This window comes from Saimiri boliviensis, chromosome 3 (assembly GCF_048565385.1).
Source record: "Saimiri boliviensis isolate mSaiBol1 chromosome 3, mSaiBol1.pri, whole genome shotgun sequence".
In the NCBI taxonomy this organism is placed as follows: domain Eukaryota; kingdom Metazoa; phylum Chordata; class Mammalia; order Primates; family Cebidae; genus Saimiri; species Saimiri boliviensis.
In genome coordinates, this window is record NC_133451.1 from 68,354,481 (window position 1) to 68,378,843 (window position 24,363).

The 24,363-nt window shown below is 41.6% G+C and overlaps 1 protein-coding gene across 1 annotated transcript in view; it reads left to right on the top strand.

The window, feature by feature from the left end:
• The window catches only part of PARM1 (prostate androgen-regulated mucin-like protein 1), a 111,503-nt gene that overhangs the window by 72,504 nt on the left and 14,636 nt on the right, over positions 1-24,363 (top strand). Inside the window, exon 2 of the mRNA XM_003931975.4 lies at positions 5,245-5,970. Within this exon, the coding sequence (XP_003932024.1) occupies positions 5,245-5,970 (726 nt within the window). The remainder of the gene's footprint in view (positions 1-5,244; positions 5,971-24,363) is intronic.

Sequence of the window (24,363 nt, forward strand, 5' to 3'; positions counted from 1 at the left end):
GTTTCTTCATTCTATTTTCTCAAGGAAATACTAAAACTAATTATTTTCTTCAAAGGAAAGTGGCTGTGCTTTGGGTGGGAAGGTATATGGAGGCGTGACTTTTTTTTTTTAACTTCTTTAGCTGCCCAGTCTCACATGGGCTGCTCATCGCATTCTCTATAATAGTAGTTGCTAAAGTAAGTCCCAGCTGCCTTTTTGAGGCTGGGACACAGGGTCTTAGTGGGGGTCACAGTGCAGGAGTTCTGGTTCTGACTCTGTCCCTGCACAGTTCTTTCCAGGTAGACACTGTCTGGTTCGTCCTCTTAGTGTCAAGTCAGTTACACCACTTCCCCTCTCTGTATCTGCTCCCTCATTTATCAAATGAAGGGTTATACTCACCTATTATTTAGGCCCTTCTAGCTCCAAAATTTCCTTGAAATCCTGAGAAAGTGTACATTCATACTGTTTTGACTTAAGCAGTTTGGTATTCCTGCAGAGACGCAAGTTCTACAGTGATTCTGAATGTTGAAGCTTTAGCCCCCAATGTGATGGTATTTGAGGATGGAGTCTCTAGGTGGTAATTAGAGTTAGATGAGATCATGTGGTTGGGGCCCTTATGATGGGATTAGTGCCTTTATAAGAAGAGACATGAAGGAACTTGCTCTCTGTCTTCACTTAGGTGCTATGTGAGGAAAGGTCATGTGAGGACACAAATAGAAGGTGATCATCTGCAAGCCAACGGGCAGGCCCTCACCAGAAACTGAATCAGACAGCACTTTGATCTGGAGCTTCCCAGCCTTTACAACTGTCAAAAATAAATTTCTGTTGTTATGGCAGCCTGAGCAGACTAAGAACGTATTCTCTAGGGTACTCATGGTGCCTTAGCCTTGGCTATCTTTGTGTTGGAAAAAGACCCACCCTCAGGAGTCAGGGTATTATGGAATGTACCATCAAATAAGGCAAAGCGAAGGCTTCTAAAGCCTCGTTCAAATGAAGATAACCAGGTCTGTCACACAATTTCATGCATTGTTAGTTTGATAGGAGCAGAAATTGCCTGAACTTGACTATAAAAGTTCTTTAAATAAGTACTCAGTAGATAGCTATGGGAAATGAATGACCACTTCCAATCCTCTTTAGAATGAGGCAGGGTAGGAATTATAAAAGTGTATTAGTAAGCTTAAACAAGAAAATAGATATTTCCAGCAACAAATCCAATTCCCAGAGCTTGTCATTTTCAGCACTATAATGATTTCCACGGTATAGCTTCTAGCTCCACTGGAAATGACAATGCAGGTGTCACTCTGAACATCAAATATCTTAAGTGGCATCTTGTGCATTCTTATCCTTTCAGGAGCAACTCAAATGTCATCTCTTCTATGACTTTTCTAAATGTCATTCGAAAATGACATTTGTATATTTTTACATTCCATGGTATCAGTACAGAATTTATTAATCTTTCCTCAGCGTTCTCATTACAACTTGGTTTTACTTTTATATAGTACTTATCTATCATTATTACTGGAAGTTGAGTATGAGTTCTCTGAGGGAAAACCTCAATAAATGCTTGAGTGAAGGAATGAATGAATGAATGAGTTGGTTCTCGTTGTAGATGACTGATTCCTCATTTATCTCAGGCTTCCAAAGACTCTTTGACTTGAATAATAGACTGAGGTTCTCTCTACCTCCATCTGCCCATCTATTATATCATCTATTATGTGCTATGAATGGTAAATGGTCTCATTTTTTTTGTCCTTAGAATCTTCAATCAGCCATGACAGCTGCCAGGATGAAAAGCCAGTAAGCTCCAAAGGTCATAGATAAGATCCCATGTTTTAATAATATTTGTCTCAACTGTTGTTTTGTCCATCTTTCAAAGATTTCTTGATCTGTATTCATCTGAAAACTGTTGACAGTTCACAGCTGCCAAAACACCACCATAACAGCATGGAATAGCATGTGGCCTAAGTTGGGAAGTCTGTCCTCTTCTTTATCAGGAAATTAAGTCTCCTGAAGTTTATGGGCTTGATGAACTTCTTTTAAACAAATAAAGCCAGTTATTTTGATGGTAATCCAAATGTTAAATTCAGAATAAACTCTTTAGCACAGCCTTCCATTAGCTCTTGAATCTGCTGGGTGGCAAATGATGTTGTAAGCAGATTTTATCTTAGTGCTTGAATGTTTCCCTTTTGATCTTTTCTCCCTTCCTCTGACTGGCATCTAGGCCATGTTCTATTCCTTTTGAATATTGATTATGGTTGGCTTTTACCTATTTGATGCCGTCAAGGAAATATCCTTAGTGTAACATAGAGTTAAATAGTTGAAGACTTACCTAGACATCAGTCATAGGCATATGTCATGCTGGAATGAAAATGAGTGAATCTGATCTTTAAGCAAGAATCTTGCCCTCAAATAATACCAGGTAGGCAGCCCTCCCTGAGGAAGCCATGATAGATGTGGCCATAACTAAAGTGACATGTGGAAAAGAGTGGAGAGATGTTGGAGTGTTCTTGAATAAGGTTCTCGAGTTAATTCACTTTTCCACTCTACCTTCACTTCTCCCACAAGTCCATATTAAGCACTTACTATGACCTAATGCTGTCCTAGGCTCAGGGGAAACAGCAATGAGTAAGACCAGGTCACTGTGCCCTCATTGAGCTTCTGGTAGAAGAGAGAGACAGTAAGCAAGTGAATAACTACATACGTAATTTCAGGAAAACACTCTGGTATTGTGAAAAACAAAAATGAACAAAGAGTATGGCATTTCCTCAAAAAATTAAGCAAAAAATTACCCATATGGTTCAGTAATTCCACTTCTGGTAATATGCCCAAAAGAACTGACAGCAAGGACTCAAACAGGTATTTGTGCACCCACGTTCATGGCAGCAGTTTTCATGGTAACCCGAAGATGGAAACAGCCCAAGTATCTATCAATGGGTGAATAGATAAACAAAACGTGATACATACATACAGTGGAATATTATCCAGCCCTAAAAAGGAAGTAAATTCTGCCAGATGCTATCACATGGATGAAACTCGAAGTCATTATTCTAAGTGAAATAAGCCAGTTATAAAAGGACAAATATTATATGATTGATTCAACTTATGTGAGGTACTTAGCGCAGTCCAATTCATAGAGACAGTAAAGTATAGAATGGTTGGTTGTTTTTTCACTATCCCCATGGGGAAATGGGAGTTGTTTAATAGGCACAGAGTTTGAGTTTGGGAAAATGAAAAAGTTCTGGAGATAAGTAATGATGGTTGCACAACAATGTGCATATACTTACTGCCACTGAACTGTACACTTAAAAGTGGTTGTAATAGTAAAGCGTTATGCATACTTTACCATAATAAAAAATTCTGAACATACTTTTTTTAAAAAATGGACAAGGGGCTAGAGTAGCAAAGATTTAGTTAGACTTGTCTGAGAAGACTCCTTTGATAAGAGGTGACATTTGATTAGAGACCAAAGTGATGATGAGAACATGAGACGACATAGAGAAGCAATTCTGGTATTTGTTCTAAGTACAACAGAACATCTTTGAACGGTTTTGATCAGGGAAAGGACAGAGCTGATTTGCTTTTATAAAAGATCATGCTGGCTGCTAAGTGGAAAGCAGTCTAAAAGGGAGGAAACCTAGGGGCCAGAAGACCAATTAAAAGACTACTACAGTTGTGTCAGGCAATCCTTCACGTTGCTATAGAGGAATACCTGAGGCAGGGTAATTTATAATGAAAACAGGTTTAATTGGCTTATGGTTCTGCAGGCTGTACAAGCATAGCACCAACATCTACACAGCTTCTGATGATGCCCTCAGGGAGCTTTACTCATAGTGGAAGGGGAAAAGGGAGCAGGCACATCTCATGGTGAGAGTGGGAGCAAGATAAAGTGTAGGCGGGAGGTGTCACATGCTTTCAAACAGCCAGATCCTGAGAGAACTCACTCACTACCATGATGATAGCACCAAACCATGAGGGATCAGCCCCATGACCAAAACAGCGCCCACCAGGCCCCACCTCCAACGCTGCAGTTTACATCTCAACCTGAGATTTGGAGGGCACATCCAGACTAATCAGCTGTCATCTAGGCTAGTGACTATGATGGCTCAGGGGATGCTGAGATAATAGAGAGAGAGTGAAAAGTGGTTGAATAAGGATTATATTTGCAAGGTAGACTCACCCTGACTCACTGATGGATTTGATGTGGGATGTGAAGGAAAGAAATGCGTGAAGGGTGACATATTGTTTTTTAACCGAGCAACTTAGTGAATGGGGCTTCCATCTACTACGATGCAAATGACTAGGGGAAATGCTAGTCAGGGAATGACAAGGGGATATGAGGAGGCAATCAAGAGATGTCTTACCTAAAAAGTGAAACCACAAACCCCATGTCCAGGAGAGTACTGGCACGTAAAAACCCTTTGTTAAATAATCATTGAATGAGTCAGTGAACAAAACCAAATGTCCCCATGGTAGTGTGTAAATACAGGGAGGAAGAAAGGAAGAATGGAAACTAGCTCTAAATTTTACATCTGAAGCAGTGCATTTGGCAAATGATATGATGGGAAGGACCCAAGGCTAGCATTTCAGACACTTGGGTTCGAGTCTCAGAAAATATTTCCAAACCTCAGATTTCTCTTTCTAGTTTGTATTCTGGGACCTCTCCCTTTTTCTTCCTCCACAGGAAATGTGTTCACATATTTATTTGTCCCTGCCAGCAGGCCCATAACCCTTATATCCTTGTGCATAAGTGCAAACAGATAGCCCTCAAGACAGGGAACATCCAGTCAGTGAGCTCCTCAGCTGTGGGATGGAACGAGACTGAAGCCCCTCCTGCCAGTGACCACACTCACCTGCAACCACTCCTTCCCCACTCCCAATGTCCACAAGCCCAGTATTCCTACAGGAGCTGCTTGGCAGTCCAGACAAATTCCCATAAATCAGTTCCCCCAGAGGGTCTCACTCTCTGAGGACATGATTTTAACCAAGCTGGGGACAAGATTAGTTCATACCATACATTGGCTAGTCTTGAACTGAACTACTTATTGCTCTTACTGAGTTTCAGGCAGGTTTCTACAGAGACTTGCAGAGCAATTGGTAGGAAGAAAATCTCTTAAAAGTTGCCTTCAGAACTGGGGAGGGCACAATGCAAAATGAGAAATACCTGTGAAGATGCTGTAAAATAGCTGTGGAGTAAGAGCCTTGCCTTTATTTCATATATTACTGTGTTTTCACATATTAACCACTTTTGTACTGGCTCTTCCACAGGATGGAGGGTACAGAGTCTGCCTACGTCAGCTCTCTTGCCCATTTCTCTTCCGGCAAAAATTACGCCACCGACCACCATCTGGACTAGCTCTCCAGAAAACGCTGATGCAGACACTGCCTCCCCAACCATCGGCACTCACAGCAGCTCGGAGTTCCCAGTTACAGCATCAGCCCCGACATCTCTGCTTCCTAAGAACATTTCCATAGAGTCCAGAGAAGAGATCACCAGCCCAGGTTCGAATTGGGAAGGCACAAACACAGACCCTTCATCTCCTGGGTTCTCATCAACAAGCGGTGAAGTCCACTTAACATCCACACTGGAGGAACACAGCTCAGGCACTCCTGAAGCAGGTGTGGCGGCTACAGTGTCTCAGTCCTCTGCTGAGCCTCCCACACTCATCTCCCCTCAAGTTCCAGCCTCATCACCACCCTCATCCCCATCAACGTCACCACCTGAGGTTTTTTCTGCCTCCGTCACTACCAACCACAGCTCCACTGTGACCAGCACCCAACCCACTGGAGCTCCAACTACACCAGAGTCCACGACAGAGGAGTCCAACTCTGACCATGCACCCACTTCACATGCCACGCCTGAGCCAGTGCCCCAGGAGAAAACACCCCCAACAACTGTGTCGGGCCACGTGATGTGTGAGCTCATAGACGCGGAGACCACCACCACCTTTCCCAGGGTGATCATGCAGGAAGTAGAACATGCATTAAGTTCAGGTGAGACTCTATCCAGTCACTAGTTTTCTTTACTTTATGCACATGTTAAGAATGCAGTTCAGTGAACCAAACACAATGAAATAAGTTCAAATTTTAGAGAGTAACACCTAAGTTTAATTATAATTCACAAGAATTTCCACGAGAGTGGAAACTATTTTTAGTCACTTATTTCCACAAGTCACCATGGCCCATTGTACTTTTATGATTTGTTTTCACAAGTCATAATGATGCTACAGGGAATGTAATCACATGAGACCAGATAACAAAGCGGTTAACAGCATGGCTTTGGTCAAGCCTCCTAGGTTTCAGTTCTGGCTCCTGACCTTGGACAAGTTACTTCACCTATCTGCCTTTATTTTTCTGCATCTGTAAAACAGGATAAAACAGGTTCTACTGCATACAGTTCTTGTGGAGATTAACTGAAATGACATAAAGCACTTAGAACAGTTCCTGGCAGGGAGTAACTGCTCAGAAAATGTCAGTTGTTATTATTATTCTGCTCGTGTTTTAAAGTAGTGTTTCCTTTTTGGAAACCAGTCAAAGTAGAGTAGGAGTAGAGAAAACTTGATAATTTTTTATAGTCACTGATGTATTTCAAGGGAAAAACAATAAATGTTATAAGATGTCACATTTGTTTTTATTTTCCCAGTAATTCTATGAAGTTACTATAATTTTTATCTTGGTTTTGTAATCTTGGAAATTATGGTGGAGAGAAATTGAGGGTTCTTTCTGAGGTCACCTGCATCTGACATTGATGTGAAGACAGTACAGTTTTAGGGTATTGGGCAGGAAGAGACTTTCATGGGAGCATTTGGCCACTTAGCTGAGAAAGAGTGAGATGAAAACAGCCAGAAGTCAGAGGGGAAAATGGAGCTGCAGCCCCTCCCCTGAGTGGTCCTGTGAGAGATTTGGACTAAGAAGGTCATTTCCAGACAGAACCCTGCATGGCCACTTGGGGTCAATGGAATGGCCATCACCAAGGAGAGAATCACGTCTTTTAGCAAACAATTGATATACATCCACCATGAATGGAAACTGTGTTTGACAGCAGAGGTGGGAAGAGATAGAACTAAGATTAATGAAGATGTGATTCCTCATGGAAGAGTTCACAATTTAGTAAGGGAAGAAGTCCCAAAGAATTGCACATTTTTATTTCAAAGGTCCAGTATATCATTTAGGAGCTCAACAAGAAAAAGAGAGAGACACTTAGACTGGAATAAAGGAACTAATGACAAAGATCTGGCTGGGGAATGGGAGAACCACAGGGTATCATGATAACAGGGCTGTTACAGGTCGGGCCTAGGAGGGAAGGAGGGAGTAGTAACCAGAACCCCAAAGGAGAGGTCCAGCAGAGTTCACCACATCAACAGGAGCAGTGACTCTTGGCTGAGGGACAAAATGATCTCAAGGTTAACCTCCCTAGAGTGAAAGGAATGAGTATTCTCCCCTCCCTCTCACTGCTCTTCTGATATACAGCCAGAAACCAAGAACAAGGGGACCCGCTGGTGTGTTCCATGCAGGTTGGCCTCTTGGAGGGCTGGTCAGAAAGCCCCAGGGAGAAGGGTGGAGAAGGATCTGCAAGGTGAAGGGAGGAAGTCTGTTGACTCCTCTGTGCAGTCCGTCATCCCATTAGCATCCTGTTTATACCTCCAGGCCAGCACTTCAACACTGAGCTTGGATGTGTGTCTTCAGTCTTTCTCTATCCCAACCCCTACACCCTAGGTTCCCAGCATGAAGATAACATGTCTGGCATTGGTACCTGGAGCAGAGTAGGAGTTGACTTAAGACATGTGATATCTTAAGAACCATCTTTAACAAAGCGACCATCAAAATACCGTGACCCTACCTTTTTTCTTTCCTAGTTCAGGCCCTCACCACCACCTGTGTGTACAACTTTTTCAGTTTTTAACTGGCTTCCCTGTCTTCACTTTTTCTCCCCTTCAGGATAACCTTAGACATAGCAGCTTGATTTTCCTGAGGACAAAATCTGAGCTTACCATGCATGAATCTCTAAAGTGACATATCTCCTTCCTACAGATACCCTAGTTTTATGGGTGGGATTATGCAAGACAGTTCTGTTCTAATATCTTGGCTTGTTTTTTAGTCTCTATGTCTTGATTTCCTCAACTCTAGCCAAGCAGGGTCAAGGGGCCCCAGATTGATGGCAGTTGGCTCATAAACCTTGAAGTTCATGGGAATGTTGCACACAGCAGAAACTCAGAATAAATAAGTGAAGTAAGGGAAGAGGTCCCAAAGAATTGTACATTTTTACTTCAAAGGTCTGGTATATCATTGAGGAGCTCAACAAGAAAAAGAGAGACACTCAGACTGGGATAAAGTAACAGAATGCTTAAACGACTAGAGAAGAGAGCTGTGGCAGGTTAGAGGGACATCACTGAGCAGTGCACACTTTACAGAGCAGAGTATTTATCCTTATGATCTACTAAATCAAAAAATATTTAGAAGACTCTCTTCTTCCTGCAGACAAGTATGAGACCTATCCTTTGAGATTTTATATTTCAAGTAGAGACAAAGGACACAGGACAAGTAACTCTTAACATCAGTACTTAGTTTCTAATATGAGAATGGACTCTGATAAGCACAAGGATCTTTGGGACAATGTGATAGAAATTGCTTACTTCAAAGGTGAAGAAAGTGTGTTCCAGAAGTTTAAAGTGCCTCACCCAAGGTCACACGGCTCAGTGACAGCATTGGGCCCTGCGCCCAGGGCCCAGATCCCTAAGCCACAGTCAAGTCCTCTCTCACTACTCTGAATTGCTATACTGCCCCTTTATTAGCTAGCAGACCTAGCAGCATTCTGTGGGTTTGTGCTTCAGGTTACTATTTTGAGATGCTCTTGTTTAGAGATTCTTTATGCTGCCTTTAGTATTGGCAGTAATAACAGCACATTTTGCATAGCATTTTGTCTTACTCTATGTGGTTTCACATAACATGTTTCTGTTAATCCAAGGATTCATCCACTCAACAAATATCTAAACATAGTCACCAATGAATAATTCTGAAACAAGGTGAACATTATGGGAGTTAAATTTGACTAGAGATGTTAAGGAAGGGCTCCATGATAGAGAGAGGAGGGAGCTGAGTTGCAGGAAATAAAGGAACTTTGGGCCAAAAGAGAGAAGAAGGGGATTTGGGTAAAGAAAGTTTCAAATGCTCATTTACAAAGGCAAGAAACCAAGAGCGCAATAATTAATGCTGGACACATGTGCTTTCAGAATCTACCCTGAAGTTGTAAGCACTTAAACTGCTCTTGAATAATCCAGTGCCATCCACAGTACCATGTCTAATGGTAAATTCTTAGACCTTCTTTTCTCTTTATCATTTCAACTTTTATTTTAGATCAGTGGGTACATGTGCAGGTTTGTTACGTGGGTATATTGTGTAATGCTGAGGTTTGGGGTGCAATTGATCCCATCACCCAGGTAGTGAGCACAGTACCCGATTGGTAGTTTTTCAGCCCTTCCTCCATTCTGCCTCCCTGCTTTTGCATGCTCCGGTGCTTAGACCTGGTTTGACCTGACCTGCCAGCAGCCTCTGACTCAGAAGATCACTGCCCTCACTGTTAAAGCACTGTCTCTGCTCGACATTCAGGATGTGCTTCTTCACTACCTTCTGTCTCTGCTGCCTCGCTTCACTTCCTCATTTTCCTTCACTATCCGGGTCAAGCACCCCAGGCATTGTCTGCCCTCCTCTCTCCCTGATCTCTCCACTCTCACTCCTGAGTGGATGTCTCATGACTTTCAGCATCATCCGTATGCTGATAACATGGAGGTATAACATTCTCCTCCTGTTTTGCTTCATTGAACTGTAGATACGTATAGCCAGCTGTCAGCCAACTCATCATCGCCAATGGGTGGCTCATAGGCATCTCACACTTAATAGGTCTAAGGTGAATTACTGATTTCCTCAACTCTCAGCCTGTGCTCCTTGATCATTTCCTGTCTTCTTTCAATTCTTCAGGCCAAAACCCGTGAAGCAATCCTAGACTCCTTTCTTTCTCACTTACTCTGTAGTTCATGAGATCTGGGCTGATCACCTCTCGCCCCTCTGTCATCTTTCACATGTGTCACTTTAATATTTCTGCAACTGACCTCACTACTCACCGCATCCTTGTCAGGCAGATATTTTCAAAACTTGGAACAGACTCTGCTGTTTATTCGTGCTCACATTCCAATTACTCCCCGCTTTGAATTAGAGTAAAAGCCAAAGTCTCTACCACGCCTACAAAGCTCAGCAGGATCTGAACCACAGGGCCTTTACCCTCACCTTTTCCACTGTCACCCTCAGACACACTGGCACTCTTACTGCTTCTTGAACATACCAAAAAACACTCCTGTCTCAGGGCTTTTACACTTACCGTCCCCCCTGCCTAAAACATTCTCCCTCCACATCTTTAATGCCTCCCTCCTTTTCATCAGACAGGATTCTGTTTACCTGTCACCTCCTCAGCAAAGCCTTTACCCACTCCTCCATCTGAAACAGTAACCCCCATCACTACTGATCCCTTTCCCTACTTTACAGCTAGTGCTCGACTTACGACCGCGGTCGGGACCGCGGAACGGTCGTAACACGATTTGGTCGTAAGTTGTATAGACTATATGTACAGTTGAAATGGTACACCCGGAGATGGTAGTGCTGCCAGAAGCTGGTCCGCACTGTCGTACGCCCAGCTGGGCAACGTTTGCGCTGCCAGATGCGGAGCAGTCGTGGCTAGCAATCATGGTCATAAAGTCGAATGGTCCTAAGTCGCATAGGTCGTAAGTCGATCAATACCTGTATTTTTCTTTTTATCACTTAACCGTTTTCTGACATCATCTGATTTATGTGATAAGTTCGTGTCTGTTTTCTGCTACTAGACAGAGTCAGTATCTGTTTTCATTCCACCATGAAAGCAAGGACCTTGTTTGCCAAGAGGAAGATGTGGGCTATGCCCCCAACCCCTAGAACAGAGCTCAACACATGGCAGACCTTCAATAACATTTGTTGAATACATGGATAAAAGGGCCAATCAACCAATATCAGAGAAGTTATGAGATCTCCCTGAACCTTGATCTTGTCAGTAAAATGGGATAGGGGTAGTATTCACGTGATGGAGTTATTGGAAGTTTCACATAAGATAATAAATTTACAGCATATGGCTACTGACCAATAGCTCAATCAATGACTATAGTTACTACTTTACTATTATTTACTGTTATTACTATTCTGCTGGTGTTATCATTGTTATTATATTTATCATAATGAAGGATGCCTACCATCTTCAACCAATATTTATTGAGCTTCTACTAGGAGCCAGGAATCTGGCTAAATAGTAGGGATATAGCCATAAGTAATACAGTCACTTCAGTAATGGACAGTACAATGTAGTGTGCCCATGGCGCATGGCATAGTTAGTAACGTGGTGTGGGTCCCAGTCTACATGGAGGGAGACATTGCAGAGGTAGGAAGGAAGACTTCAGGACAAACATTAGAGAACCCTAGTGAGCAGCCTAAAACAATTGGTTATACTTTCCAGACCATTTATAGGCACCAAAGGCTTTTGATCAGGGGCAGAACATATTGAAAATTATATTTTAAAAGTATTTGACTGGTGGGAATATGTATGGCAAGTTGCAGGGAGTTCAGAATTGGAACTATGTACTCCAGTTTATAACTGTTTTCTGGTTTGTCATTGTCATGCACTGATAGTAGGCATGTCACTTAACTACTCCAACTTAAAAGGCTCTTTTTTGTAAACTGAATATAAGAGAAGCAGTTGCTCAGGTTCCCTTGGCTTTTCATACTATGATAATTGTTTATTACAATTATCCTAAGAAGACATGAGGTTCATGTTCGTATGAGGCATACTGAGAATATGTATGTTCCAAGAATTGGGCTAGCGACTGATACAGGTGGCCCTTATCTGATCCTCAGAATGTTCCAGTGATGTGAGCTCAGCAGTATCTGTTTTACAGGTGACAAAACAAGTCCAGAGAGACTGAGTGACTGACTCAAGTTGTCACTTGAGTGACCAGACCAGGATTCAAATTCAGTTCTCCTGACTGACCCTAAGCCAAACGTTCCTTTCACCATCCCCATCCTACCTGAATTAATAGAAACACAGCATCAGGGGAGAACTGATACGCTTCAGCATTACCATAGAAATGAGCTAGATGGGCTAGTTGCCAGATGTTGCCAACTGGGTCCCAGGGGTGGAGCTGCCCAGTGGGAGGAGAAGCAGATGGTCGTAGCAGCCATCTGAAATTGGCTCTGCAGAAGAAGAGTTTTGATCGATTTTTATTTTTTAGCTTTTGTTTGGCTTTTAAAGGAAGAGAGAAAGATGTGATGTGTTAAATTTGGGTTATTTTGTTTTATTAAATCAGACCTCTTCAAGGATGAAAACGATGACTACAGTGTTTTTTTGACTCCCTGAACAAAATTGAATAGTACTGTGAACAATTTGGTGCTCAGTACATGCTTGAGGGATTAACATTGAAAAACAAGTGATATTCAAACCATCATCCGTTCTTGCACATGCAAACTTTAACATTATAGTCAGTATGCTTGTTGCAAAGTGGATATTCTCTTTTGTCTGTAAAATCCACATGTCCACTGGTCTTACCCTATCCTATTATTTTCATTATAAAGAGAAGCTCACACAACCATGAAAATTGGTAAAGTCCATTTAACTTTAAATTGCTGATCCGAACCCCAGTATTTATTCAATATGAACTATGCCAATAAATACCTTTAAATAAAGGGCACTAAGGAGGCACAGAAATCTAGGCATCTCTATGTCCATACCTGCAAGAGACTTTCAGCTCTGTGAGACACCCATAAACCTTATATTTGAAAAAAAAAAATTAACTTGTAGAAAAGATGAAACAATAATTTTAAAAGTACACCTAGAAAATTTCAGAAATGAAAAAAATGTATATTGTAGTAAGTTAATGACCATCATCTTTAAATGGCATATTAAAAATAAAGGGGAAAACAATTATAAAGAAACCACAGGTGTGAGAAGACCTTGTTAAAGAATGGTAAACATTTCCTGGTCAGATTCTTTTGGAATGCCCAGAATGTATCAGAAAGCAATAATCCTAACAAGCATGGCACCTTAGGCTCAGCTTTACAAATATTAGATCATTGTACATGCCCAGGCCTGCTGAGTGCCACCACCGTCTTTTCAGTTCTCTCTCTCCCACTCCCTAGCTCCATTCTGTCACTAAGTACTATTGATTTGAACTCTTGGTAGCTCTCAAATGCATTCACTTCTCTTCATTCTTAACTCAAGAGTTCCCATTATCCCTCTGCAATAGCCTCCCAGCTGCCCCTCATTTCCTCCCCTGCACCCCTCCTCCCTACTCCCTGCTGTCCACACAGCAGCCGTAGCAACAATTAAACACAAATCTGATCAAGTCTCACATAACCTTAGTAACCACCACCATATCAGGCCCTAGGGGCACTCCACTGCTTTTAAGGTAAAGCCCACACACCTGCACCTTATGTGGGCCCCACTTGTCACCCCAGTGTCATCCCACACCCCTCCCCTCACTCTTTGTACCACCACACTGGCTGCCTCTGAGTTCCATGAGCTCCTGTGTCTCCCTCTTGACTTAAGGCTTTAACTCACTCAGACGCTACCTGGGACTTTCTCACAACCCATCACTTCACCTGGTTAATTCCAGCTCATTCCTCAGGTCTCAGCTCAAGCATCGCCTGGTCACAAAGTCTCTCCTGGGGTCCCCTGTCCGGTGTTGGCGTCCCAGTCACAAAGTGTCACTAGTCAATTGCATCTCTTCTTCAGAGCATGTGATTATAAATTTTTCTGTGTGGCTCTTTGTTCATTGCCTTTGCTGCTTTTAAAGTACCTGAGGGTGGGTCCTTGTCTATTTTGTCTCTCAAATATATTCCCAGCACCTAACAGTGTCTGGCTCAGTGTAGGTGTTCAATAAATGTGCAATGAATGAATCAATCAATGATTTTTGGTGACAATGTCAATCTTTAGACAGTAAATTCGCATATTGTATTGGCCTCATTAATCCTGAGCTTTGAAATGAGAATGAAGAAAAATTGAACATCCTCACTGTGCCTGCAGAGACATCCCCTCGGATGCCGTTAAGCAGGGTAGACGTCTAAAAGACTTTCTGCTGCCCACCCCACATCTCTTCTCACCATTCTGACTCCCTTCTTTGGCTTTTCATGGACTCCAGGGCTGCCATCGCTATGGGTTCTTATAAACTCTAACTCACATTTTTTTCTTTTGAGCCAAATTCTTTTTTTTTCTTCTTTCCAACTTTTATTTCAGGTTTGGAGGGTACATGTGCAGGTCTGTTACGTGGGTAAATTGTGTGTCATGCGGGTTTGTCATACAGATTATTTTGTTACTGAGGTAATAAGCATAGTACCCTATAGTTAGTTTTTTTATCCTCACCCTTCAACCTCAAGTAGGTCCCTGTGTCTGTTGTTTCCTTCTTTGTGTCTATGTATACTCAGGTTTTACTTTCCATTCCTAAGTCAGAACATGCAGTGTTTTGTTTTCTTTTCCTGCATTTATTTGCTCAGGCTAATGGCCTCCAGCTCCATCCATGCTGCCAAAAAGGACAGCATTTCATTCTTTTCATGGCAGAATAGTATGCCATGGTGTATGTATACCACATTTTCTTTGTCTAATCCACCATTGATGGGCATTTAAGTTGATTCCATGTCTTTGCTATTGTGAATAGTGCTGTGATTAATATACATGTGCAGGTGTTTTCATGGTAGAACTATTTATATTCCTTTGGGTATATACTCAATAATGAGATTACTGGGTCAAATGGTAATTCTGTTTCAAGCTCTTTGAGGAATCTCCAAACTGCTTTCCATGGTGGCTAAACTAATTTGAATTCCCACCAGCAGTGTATAAATGTTCCCTTTTCTCTGCAACCTTGCCAGCATCTATCTTTAACTCTTTAATGATAGCCATTCTGACTGGTGTGAGATGGTATCATTGTGGTTTTGATTTGCATTCCTCTAATGATTAGTGGTGTTGAGCACTTTTCCATATGCTGGTTGTTAGCCTATTCTTTAAACTTAGTTTAAATCTCAAAGTTTGCTAAAGCCAGGTAAACTCCCCCAGCAGGCTCCAACTGTCAGATTTTATTTTAAGTAAAAATTATTATGAATTAGTTTCTACTTATATTTCTCCTTGAGTTCACTTTTACTACCTAAATCTTAATATAGTTTTGAAATATTTCCAAAATATCTTTTGAGATATATATGTCAAGGTAATAAAATCAGCTATTTACTATCTATTTAGGTTGCCATGTGTAGCAATATAACTATGTCACATATTTTAATTGTCCCGTTGTCACCTTTTACTACATTTGGAGAGTTTTTTGTCTTTATGGAGCAATCTTCTTTTTCTGTTTAAAATGCTGTCACCAATCGCATATGATGAAAGTGCTGTGGAAATGCTTCACTGAGAAAGTGGGATTTAACTTATAAACAGAGCTGATATCATTAATATGCCAGGGTATGGATATGCTTGATTCCATATCCCAACTGAACCTTTACTCTAATATTCCAACTCAGAAAAGCATGTCTTTTTAGTTACAAAATAATTTGGCAGGGAAATGAGAATGGATCAACACCCTCCCATCATTTTTATCAGAAAAGGTTCTAAAAGTCCCATTTCAGAGAGTCAAGTCAGGAATATAGCATTAGGAGAGCATATAATGGATGTTAAATTAATATCGCCCTCAGCATGCTATTTTCCCCCTCAGGTCCTAGGAGAGAAAAATATTGGCCAAAAAGAGATGATATTTTATTTAACAGTTTAATGCTTTTATTGTTAGACTCATGGCCTTCAAGGGGTAGACCAGCGGCTCAAAGATGAAAGCAAATTTATGTTAAAATTATAAAATCTCAGTAGGCCGATGGAACTGGGCCATCAAAAACACTTTGCCATATTTCCATGTGAAGAAATCATGGAGCCATTTCGAAGACAGGCTCTAGGAAGGCAAGAATGTTAGTAACAGCACAAGCTTTGGATCAGACTGCCTGGTTCAAATCTCACCAGTGCTATTTGCTAAATGGAGGAATTGAGCGAGTTTATTTATCACAGGTGTTCCATTTTCCTCATCTATAGGATGAGGGTAATTATAGTACTGTACCTGTTTTACAGGATTCTTATTAGGGTTAAATGAGACAGGCATATAAAGTCTCTTACATAGTTAAGCACTACATAAATGTTAGCTATTATTATTACAGTTGGGTACTTAATTCTCAGCGTGGATATCAACCAGCAAGAGTTTTGACTCTTCTAGACTTTGATTTTCTTAACTTGAAGAATTAGAATGTTTGTAAAAACACTTTAAGATTCCAAAAGGGATTTTTACTGTGAATATTAGGTAATAAAAGTTCACTTAAGTGCCTGCCTACAGCATAATACAGAAAAGCATAATCCAAAAAGTGTGAAGGAGAAAAATATCTATGTTCACATTTGAAACAATAACAGTTTCAGAAAACTTGGAAAATTCGAAGTGTTAAAGAGTCCAAAACAACTGAAGATTTCTAGCTGGGAGAAAAGCAGTCTGGGGGTGTTGGGGGAAACAAAAGCTGAACTGCAGGATTTAGCCTGGGTCGCATCTGCCCCCAGGGATGGACAATTGAGACCTAGAGGTTGTACTCTTCCCTTGACTTGCATCCAAGTTTGGAAATTACTTTTCTTTCCAATGTTTTTAACTCCAACACTTTGTGGGAGAAATTAACACTTGGTAAATACAGTATTCAAAAGCAGGTTCCTGCATGGCCTTGCTGATTAACAACATGGGGCAAAGCTAAATTTAGCTAGTGGTTCCTAGGAGATCCCTGAGTCCCTGGGACTATAGTGATTACACTGATGTCACTGCCCTTGGCCAAGGTGTCAGGATAGGTAACCTGAAACTATGACTCTCTGTTCCCTGCCCACATTCTGTGATTAAAAAAAGATAAATTTGCACACTGCTTGGCGAAGGACACATGCCAACTTTTCTTGCTTATTTTTCCCTTTAGTTGTTTTTTGTTGTTGTTGTTTTTGTTGTTGTTGGGGTTTTTTGTTTGTTTGTTTGTTTGTTTGTTTTTGAGGCTGAGTTTCGCTCTCGTCACCCAGGCTGGAGTGCAATGGCACGATCTTAGCTGACTGCAAACTCCACCTCCTGAGTTCAAGTGATTCTCCTGCCTCAGCCTCCTGAATAGCTGGACTCACAGGCACCTGCCATCATGCCCAGCTAATTACTGTAATTTTAGTACAGACAGGGTTTCACCATGTTGGCCGGGCTGGTCTCAAACTCCTGACCTCAGGTGATCCACCTGCCTCAGCCTCCCAAAGTTCTGGGATTACAGGCATGAGCCACTGCTCCCAGCCGCTTTAGTATTATTTTATCCATGATCATGCCTCATTTTCATCATTGAAATACTAAAGAGATAGATGAGAGGGTAACAACAACAGCAACAACACAAAAGCCCTTCTCTCTCACTTCATGGAGATGCTGGCACCTCCTGAGCAAGACAGTGGCCTGCTTTTGCAGTCCATATTCACCCCTCTAGGCATCATTCACAGAGATGACTTAGGAGATGAGATTCCCCAGCCTGGCCTCTGATGTTCCTCATTCCCAGGAGTCCTTTTGATCTGGGGAGCACCATTAGGCCAACTGAATGAGGGGATTGATCCCAAACACTGAGCTGGAGTTGCTGTGTGTTAATCAGTTGTTCTAAGATGGAAGATGCCGCTTTGCTATGAGAAAAGTCAATGAAGAATAGCTTTCATTATTCTTAGAAAACCAGTATAGTTCACATCACAGGTGTCAAAAGGAAGCTGAGATTGAACAACCTAAACACGTAGTTAAAATAAATTCCAAGTGGAAAAGAGGCTGCATTCATGTGGGAAAAGATTTTAATTCTAAGTGAAATGGAGAAACTTTAAAACCATGGTAACTAAGAACTGTGCCGACGTGTGTGGCTGGTTTGCATTAATTGCAAACTTGTGCTCCCCAGGTCTTTAAAGTACAGCTGAGTGCCCCCATGCGAGAAAAATGAAGGGAGAGGAAACAAGCACTGGGCTTGTGCAAGTATTTCATTATCTCACCCAAGATTAATATTTCTAGCATACATTTTTAACTACAGGCTTTAGGTAGGCAGCATCCTTTTAGATAAAAGTGAAGCCAGTCTCTAAGCCAAGTGTTCTGATTCCATGAAGTGGAATCATAGAGATGTGGGGATCCTGCCCCATAGATGGAATCCCAATTCCGCCCACTAAGTACTTTTTAGATAAGAATATAAACATGAGGTTAAACATTCCAGCTATGATAATGCTTGGCTAATTTTGATAAGATTTACCTCTGCTACTCTGTGTAAACAAATGGCTAGTAACTTAATGATTTAGAGATTTTGAGAGAGGAGTAATGGGGGAAAGGACTAACATTTATTTTACAAAGACAAGCTTAGGTTGTGTTAATAAGAACACTTCTGTAATATACTTTCATGCAAGCTATTTTCCTTATAAAGATGCTTTCTTTTTGCATCATAACTACTAATAAAGTTCAGTGCTTTTTTTAATAGCTATACTTTAGAAGAAATCAGAGTTATTCTGTGAATCACTTACTTTGGGCCTAGACAAATCATGAAGTAGAATGTGGTATACATACCTGGCTTTAAGAGACTTTCAGTCTAGAGAGTAGACAGAACGTGTTCTCATAAAACTATTGGTATTATAGTGTATTTCATACATCTAAATCTTGTATGTATAATATGCATAACCACCCACAGCTGCATATGGCAGTATCAATTATGTGCTAAAATAAATTTACTAAATTGTGCCATACAAAATAAAAGAGCAAATGTCTAGAAAAAGAGGACTCAAGATAGTGACTGTCATCGGGGATGAGTTCCAAGAGAAGGTTGGGCTTGAGAAGGTTTTTGCATAAAAGGTGCATTCTTCTTCCCAAAGCACTTCCATGGTCCCTGTGCCCCAAACTATCAAGCCCAAACACCATGATCTCCGGCTTTCAGAGTTCTTATGATTTGGTCCTGAGTACTCAACCATCTATATGATCTCTATTAGTTTCCATTACACCCTCTCATATAGCCTGTGGTCCTCGTTTTATCACTTGGTCAGTCCTGCAGGATGTTTGGGTTCATCCCATCATGTCCTAATATTTACATTTTGGATACAATTTGAGTCTTCTAGTCCACAAAGTGAAGGTACTGGCTGCTACAAAGATCTCAACAGTCACCTTTGTTCATGCTGATTTACAAAGCATTTCATCTCATTTGATCCTCCCAGTAGCCCTATGAAGTGGAAAAGACAGGGATTAGCCCATTTTATAGATCAGAACATCAGTCAAGGTGCTCTATGTTCAAGCCCGGTGCCAACCCTTCAAGCCCATAAATGTTGGGTGTCTGCTGTCCTCCAAGGTGGTTCCCACCTTGATCCTCTATTGCTGTCTGTCCAAGTCCTGCTCATCCATCAGAGAACAGCTTCATTCCCGCTTCTTCCCAAGACTGCTCCAGATTCTAGAGGCCCACCCACCTCAGTTACACGCAGAAATACAGAGGCTGGTACTCCTCACCTCTCTTACCTCCCTGCCTGTCTATCCATCCAATCCTGCACACCCCAGTGTGGTTCCCAGGGTCTGACACTTGTCTCTGCCATGTGAAACCTCAGGGCCTTGGCCTGTTGAATCTCTACACCCTACACTGTCCTGGCTTAAGGTAAGCCCAAGGAGTTCATTCAGGAGAGGCTTGTGGGGTAGATTTGGGGTAAGAGAGAGGAGACAAGATGTACTTCCCCTGGCATGGGGAAGAATGGAAAGAATGGGTGTGAAATCCAAGCAGAAAAGGCCAGAAGACAGAGAGAGTCTCAATAAGGGTAAAATTAGGATCTGCCTAGGTTGTAGTATCTAAGAACTAAGTTTTCTTTTTTCACTTTCTCTCCTTCATCTCACAGCCTTTATTCACTCCCACTACCATCCCCCAGAAGCAAACTGCAGTTACCATGTACCCTGGGTTATTGAACACACTGAAATGAATAGCATTTGGCAGTGTTCTGAGCAGTTACCTTGCACCACAACACACACTAGAAACCAATGACCTGACCTATCTAAGGTTGCTGTTCTACCACTGTTGTCCGATTCTAACTAGCCCTCTTCCCAATTAATTTGAATTATTGAGCTTCGATCTTCCTTCACCAGTATGTACAAGAGGACCCAAGCTGTCACACAGCCTGAGTTAGGCCCTGATTCCTGGACAGCTAAAAGAAAGCAGACAGAGGATGTACCAGAGCCATAGGTTTTATTTAAACACAGTCAAGGATTTAGTACTAGAGCCCAGGGTGGCAGGAGAGCATAGTGGGTAACACATGGACTCTAGGACATGTGCTTGTATCCCAGTTCTTCTGCTTATCAGTGCTGCGGCTTTGGGTCCTTAGCTTCTCTGTGACTCTGTTTTCCTGTCTGTAAAATGGAGACAAGAATACTTTATGGAGTTCTCATGAGGATTAAATGAACTGAAATAAGTGAAGTTCATAGAACAGTCCCTGGCACAGAGTAAATAACAGGAAAACGTTAGTTGCTATTATTTTTGTTGTTGTTTATTCCTCTTGCTATCACTGTTGTTCTTTGGAGGAAGGAGACATGATCTGATACTCTTGCTGTGAAGATGAAGAGCCTAGCATAATAAATAGAGATCCAGCACACACAGAGCTCTAACTGTCAAGCCCTCGCCAGTCGCCCACTTCCCTCCTCCAGCACATCCGCAGACGCATGCTTTTAAAGAGAAAGAATTCCTCTGAGACAAAATGTTCCTTTCTTCTTGGTGACCTTGACTGAAGGAGCCACTGCACACTCTGAAGTGGCCACCTGCTCCTCTTCTCTGATTCTTACCTAATCTCTGGACCAGGAAGTGGAAAGAAAAGAGCAAGAATATTGAAAAACAGTCAAGAGGTTTTTTAAAGACTCTTCTCAAAATAGATCAGAGGCCTGCTCACATACTCAGGAACTTGGTCAAGTATTTACATGCACCTTCTAAATAAGCTGACTGGTGAATTTTCAAGGAGAATGTAGCTCAGGAGTCATCTGTGGAGAGCAGTGAGACACTCACCTCTTTTTCACCCCTGGAAACTTTCCACCATCACCTCCTCCACCCCCAGCTCTCTCAGTGCAACAATGACTTCTTTAAAGAGCCCAGCAAAGTTCTTTCTTCAGAGGTTGTTTGGTTCACCCCGTCATGTCCTAATATTTACATTTTGGATACAACTAGCAAGTATTAATATTTCTTCCAAAGATTCAAATAAAGTGTTTATTTCATGTTTAAAGTGAAGTTAAAAAAAAAAATCCTCAATGAGAAGAGTCCCTAGAGGAACATTTGATGTTTGAGAATATTGCTAAGCCCAGGAAGATAGAAGGAACCTTTTGGTCAAGTGAGAGGCAGGAGGTTTAGACATGAACAGAACCCCTAATGAGTGTGTGATAAAGAAAAGAGGCCCATGTGTGTGGTGCGAGGGCCCATGGAGATGTGTGAGTGTAGGGAGAGAGAGACTTAAATGATGCCACAGTTGATTCCAGGTCTGCCTCAGGGTACAGAACAGAGCCAAAGCAGGGAAAGGAATAATCCTACAGGCAGCCTCCTTCCTCAGGGTTGTAGGGGAATGGAGTAGTGGCCAACTGGGCTAACCAAAAGTTTACTCTGAGCTGCTTCAAGGATGTTATCTGACTCTAGATATTCCTTAATATGATTTGGTTGTGTGTCCCCACCCAATTTGAATTAAAATAATCCCCATGCTTCATGGGAGGAAACCAGTGGGAAGTAATTGAATCACAGGGATGAGTTTTTCCTGTGCTGTTCTTGTGATAGTGAAGATCTGATGGTTTTATAACAGGGAGTTACCCTGCCCATGCTCTCTTGACTGCTGCCACGTAAAATGTGCCTTTCACTTTCCACCATTATTGTGAGGCCTCCCCAGCCATGTGGGAGTGGGTTTTTTTTCTTTATAAAGAAAAGAAAAAAAACCTCTTTTTCTTTATAAATTACCCAGTCTTGGGTATGTCTTTATTAGTAGTGTGACAGACTAATACATTCCTAAATGAACTCTCCTCCAACTAACCTTGGTTACTGATGGGGACTTGCAAGTGCACAGTGAGAAGGCCGGGGGCTGGATAAGTGGGACTATAGATGTAGTCATAGGAGTAGGTACTCAGGTAAAAACTGGAGCAGGTGATTACAAGGTGAATAGGTGCTAAGTCTGCTGTGTGGAAACTTTCTTAGCACAGCGATTAGGGTAAAAAAAACTTAGGATAATCTTTTTAAGCTAGTATTAAATGTGTTTATTCAACATTAAATACATGAGTTAAGTACCCACTGTGGGTCAAAGATGGTGTCTTAAGCTAAGAGTGCACAAATAAATGGGAAGGGATGCAGGATGGCCATAAATACAGTTGACCTAGGGAAGCACATAAACATAACACAGAATGCTTCCAAGAAGTTGATGCTGAGATCTGACAACACACAACACTGTAATTTACTCAGAGGTGTCAGGGAAAATGGCTCCGAAGGGTTGACATTTAGTTAGGTAATGAAGAAGAGTAGGCGCTAGCTAAGCTGAGAAAAGTTAACGATTAAAAATATAAAACCTGGATGAAATAGTACTGGGTTCAAATGCTAGTTCAATCATTTACCACATGTAAAACCTTAATCTCTCTGAGCCTTCACTTCCTCATCTATAAAATGGAATAATCCTGTCCACCTTGTAAAGAGAATTAAATAAGATGATAGCTGTACAGTTTTGGGCAGTCTTGGCCCAAAGTAATCACCTGCAAATGGTAGCTATGGTTATTCGTTAGCCCAGTTATTCTGATTCTGAGCCATTAAAAAAGTGGAAAATGCAACCCTGAGAAATTCCAGCCTTCAGGGAAGCCCAGAATTCAGAGGCTTTGGCTCACAGGCCTTCAGTAGCCCAGAACACGTTGATAGAGTGGAATGTGCTAGCACAGTGGAAAATTCTTGTAACTTGGATTATAAAATATATAGGTAAGTTTCCTTCAGTTCTTAATTTCTGCCCATTCCAGGGCTTTATAATGAGTCACACCCAGTCTGTAACTCACAAATCCCAATGAGGAAGAAATGAAATGCCAGCCACCTTCCCCATCTCTGTGCTCGCAGTGCACTGCCAGTCAGTGTCCTGCACCTTCCTCACAGGGCAGAGCCTTCCCTGCCCTCAGCCACACCTTCCTCATTTTTCCTCTCCCTACCCTGTATTGAAAAATGTCAGAGGAGGAGGAGAGGAATTCCAGTTTAGTTTAAACAGAACTCAGGAGGAAATAGCATTTGTTTTCACAAGGAGGAAATAAAGCCTTTTCAGTCACCTTGTAAAGCGGTGCTAAAGTGGGCTCAGCAACCCCTTCATCTTCTCAAACGATGATGCCCTCAGGTGTGGAACTTCCCAGGGCTGAGGCTACCAGCTGAAAGCAGCCACTGCTGTGCAGGTAACAGCAAGCTCAGGAAACAAGATCTCCTAGCCTCAGGCCCGGATAAAGGTTTTCTGCTTTTGGAGGACTCTTCTTCCCACGGCTGGCATCTACTGAGAAGAGCCAGTGGGTAGCAGCATAGTTAATTATGTGGTTCAAATATTTAAGTACTATTTTATCTTATACCATTTGGCCATATATTGGGCTGTAGGAACTCTCAGAAGTGCCCCTTTGCCCAGCTGCCCTCAAGGTCCCATCAGGTGGAAAATAAATTGCTAATTCCAGCTTTGGTCATACAGACTATCTTCTTTGGACATGAAAGGGTGGCATGGAAGAGCCCCATTTGTAGACTGGGGGTACACTTGAAGATAGCCACCCATCACATGGAGAAGTAGTCACTCTATCACTTACAATCTAAAAAAAAAAAAAAAGAATGCACTTTAGTCGGGGACGTTCCTGATTTATCTTTAGAAACAGGTGGTATATCAATAAAATCAATAAATCATAAAGTTGGGGACCCAACTGCTTAAAGCTTGAGAATAATCTGGAAAAGATCAAAACTGTGATTTCCTATATAAAACTATTCCTGGGGCAAGAAAGAAGAGTCTTGCAGAAAAATCAGCAATATTCCTTCTTTTCTTCCATTTCTTAATAAGAGAAATTAAATTAAAAGGACAGTTTTTTAAACTGCTCCTAATTGCAATGACTATATCTTTTGGAATCTTAAAATACTCCCATCACCTTCCCTTGCAGTTATAACCCTCCTTTCATAAGCTTTTAAAAGGGCTATTATGAGGCTTCAGTGAACTTTGAATTGTTCTAATGTCAACACGGTTTAGAGGTCAAGAAGCCAAGAGGAGCCTTTCAAAGTAGGAGTGGAGGTTTTCCATAAGGAAAACTGACCTTGGAC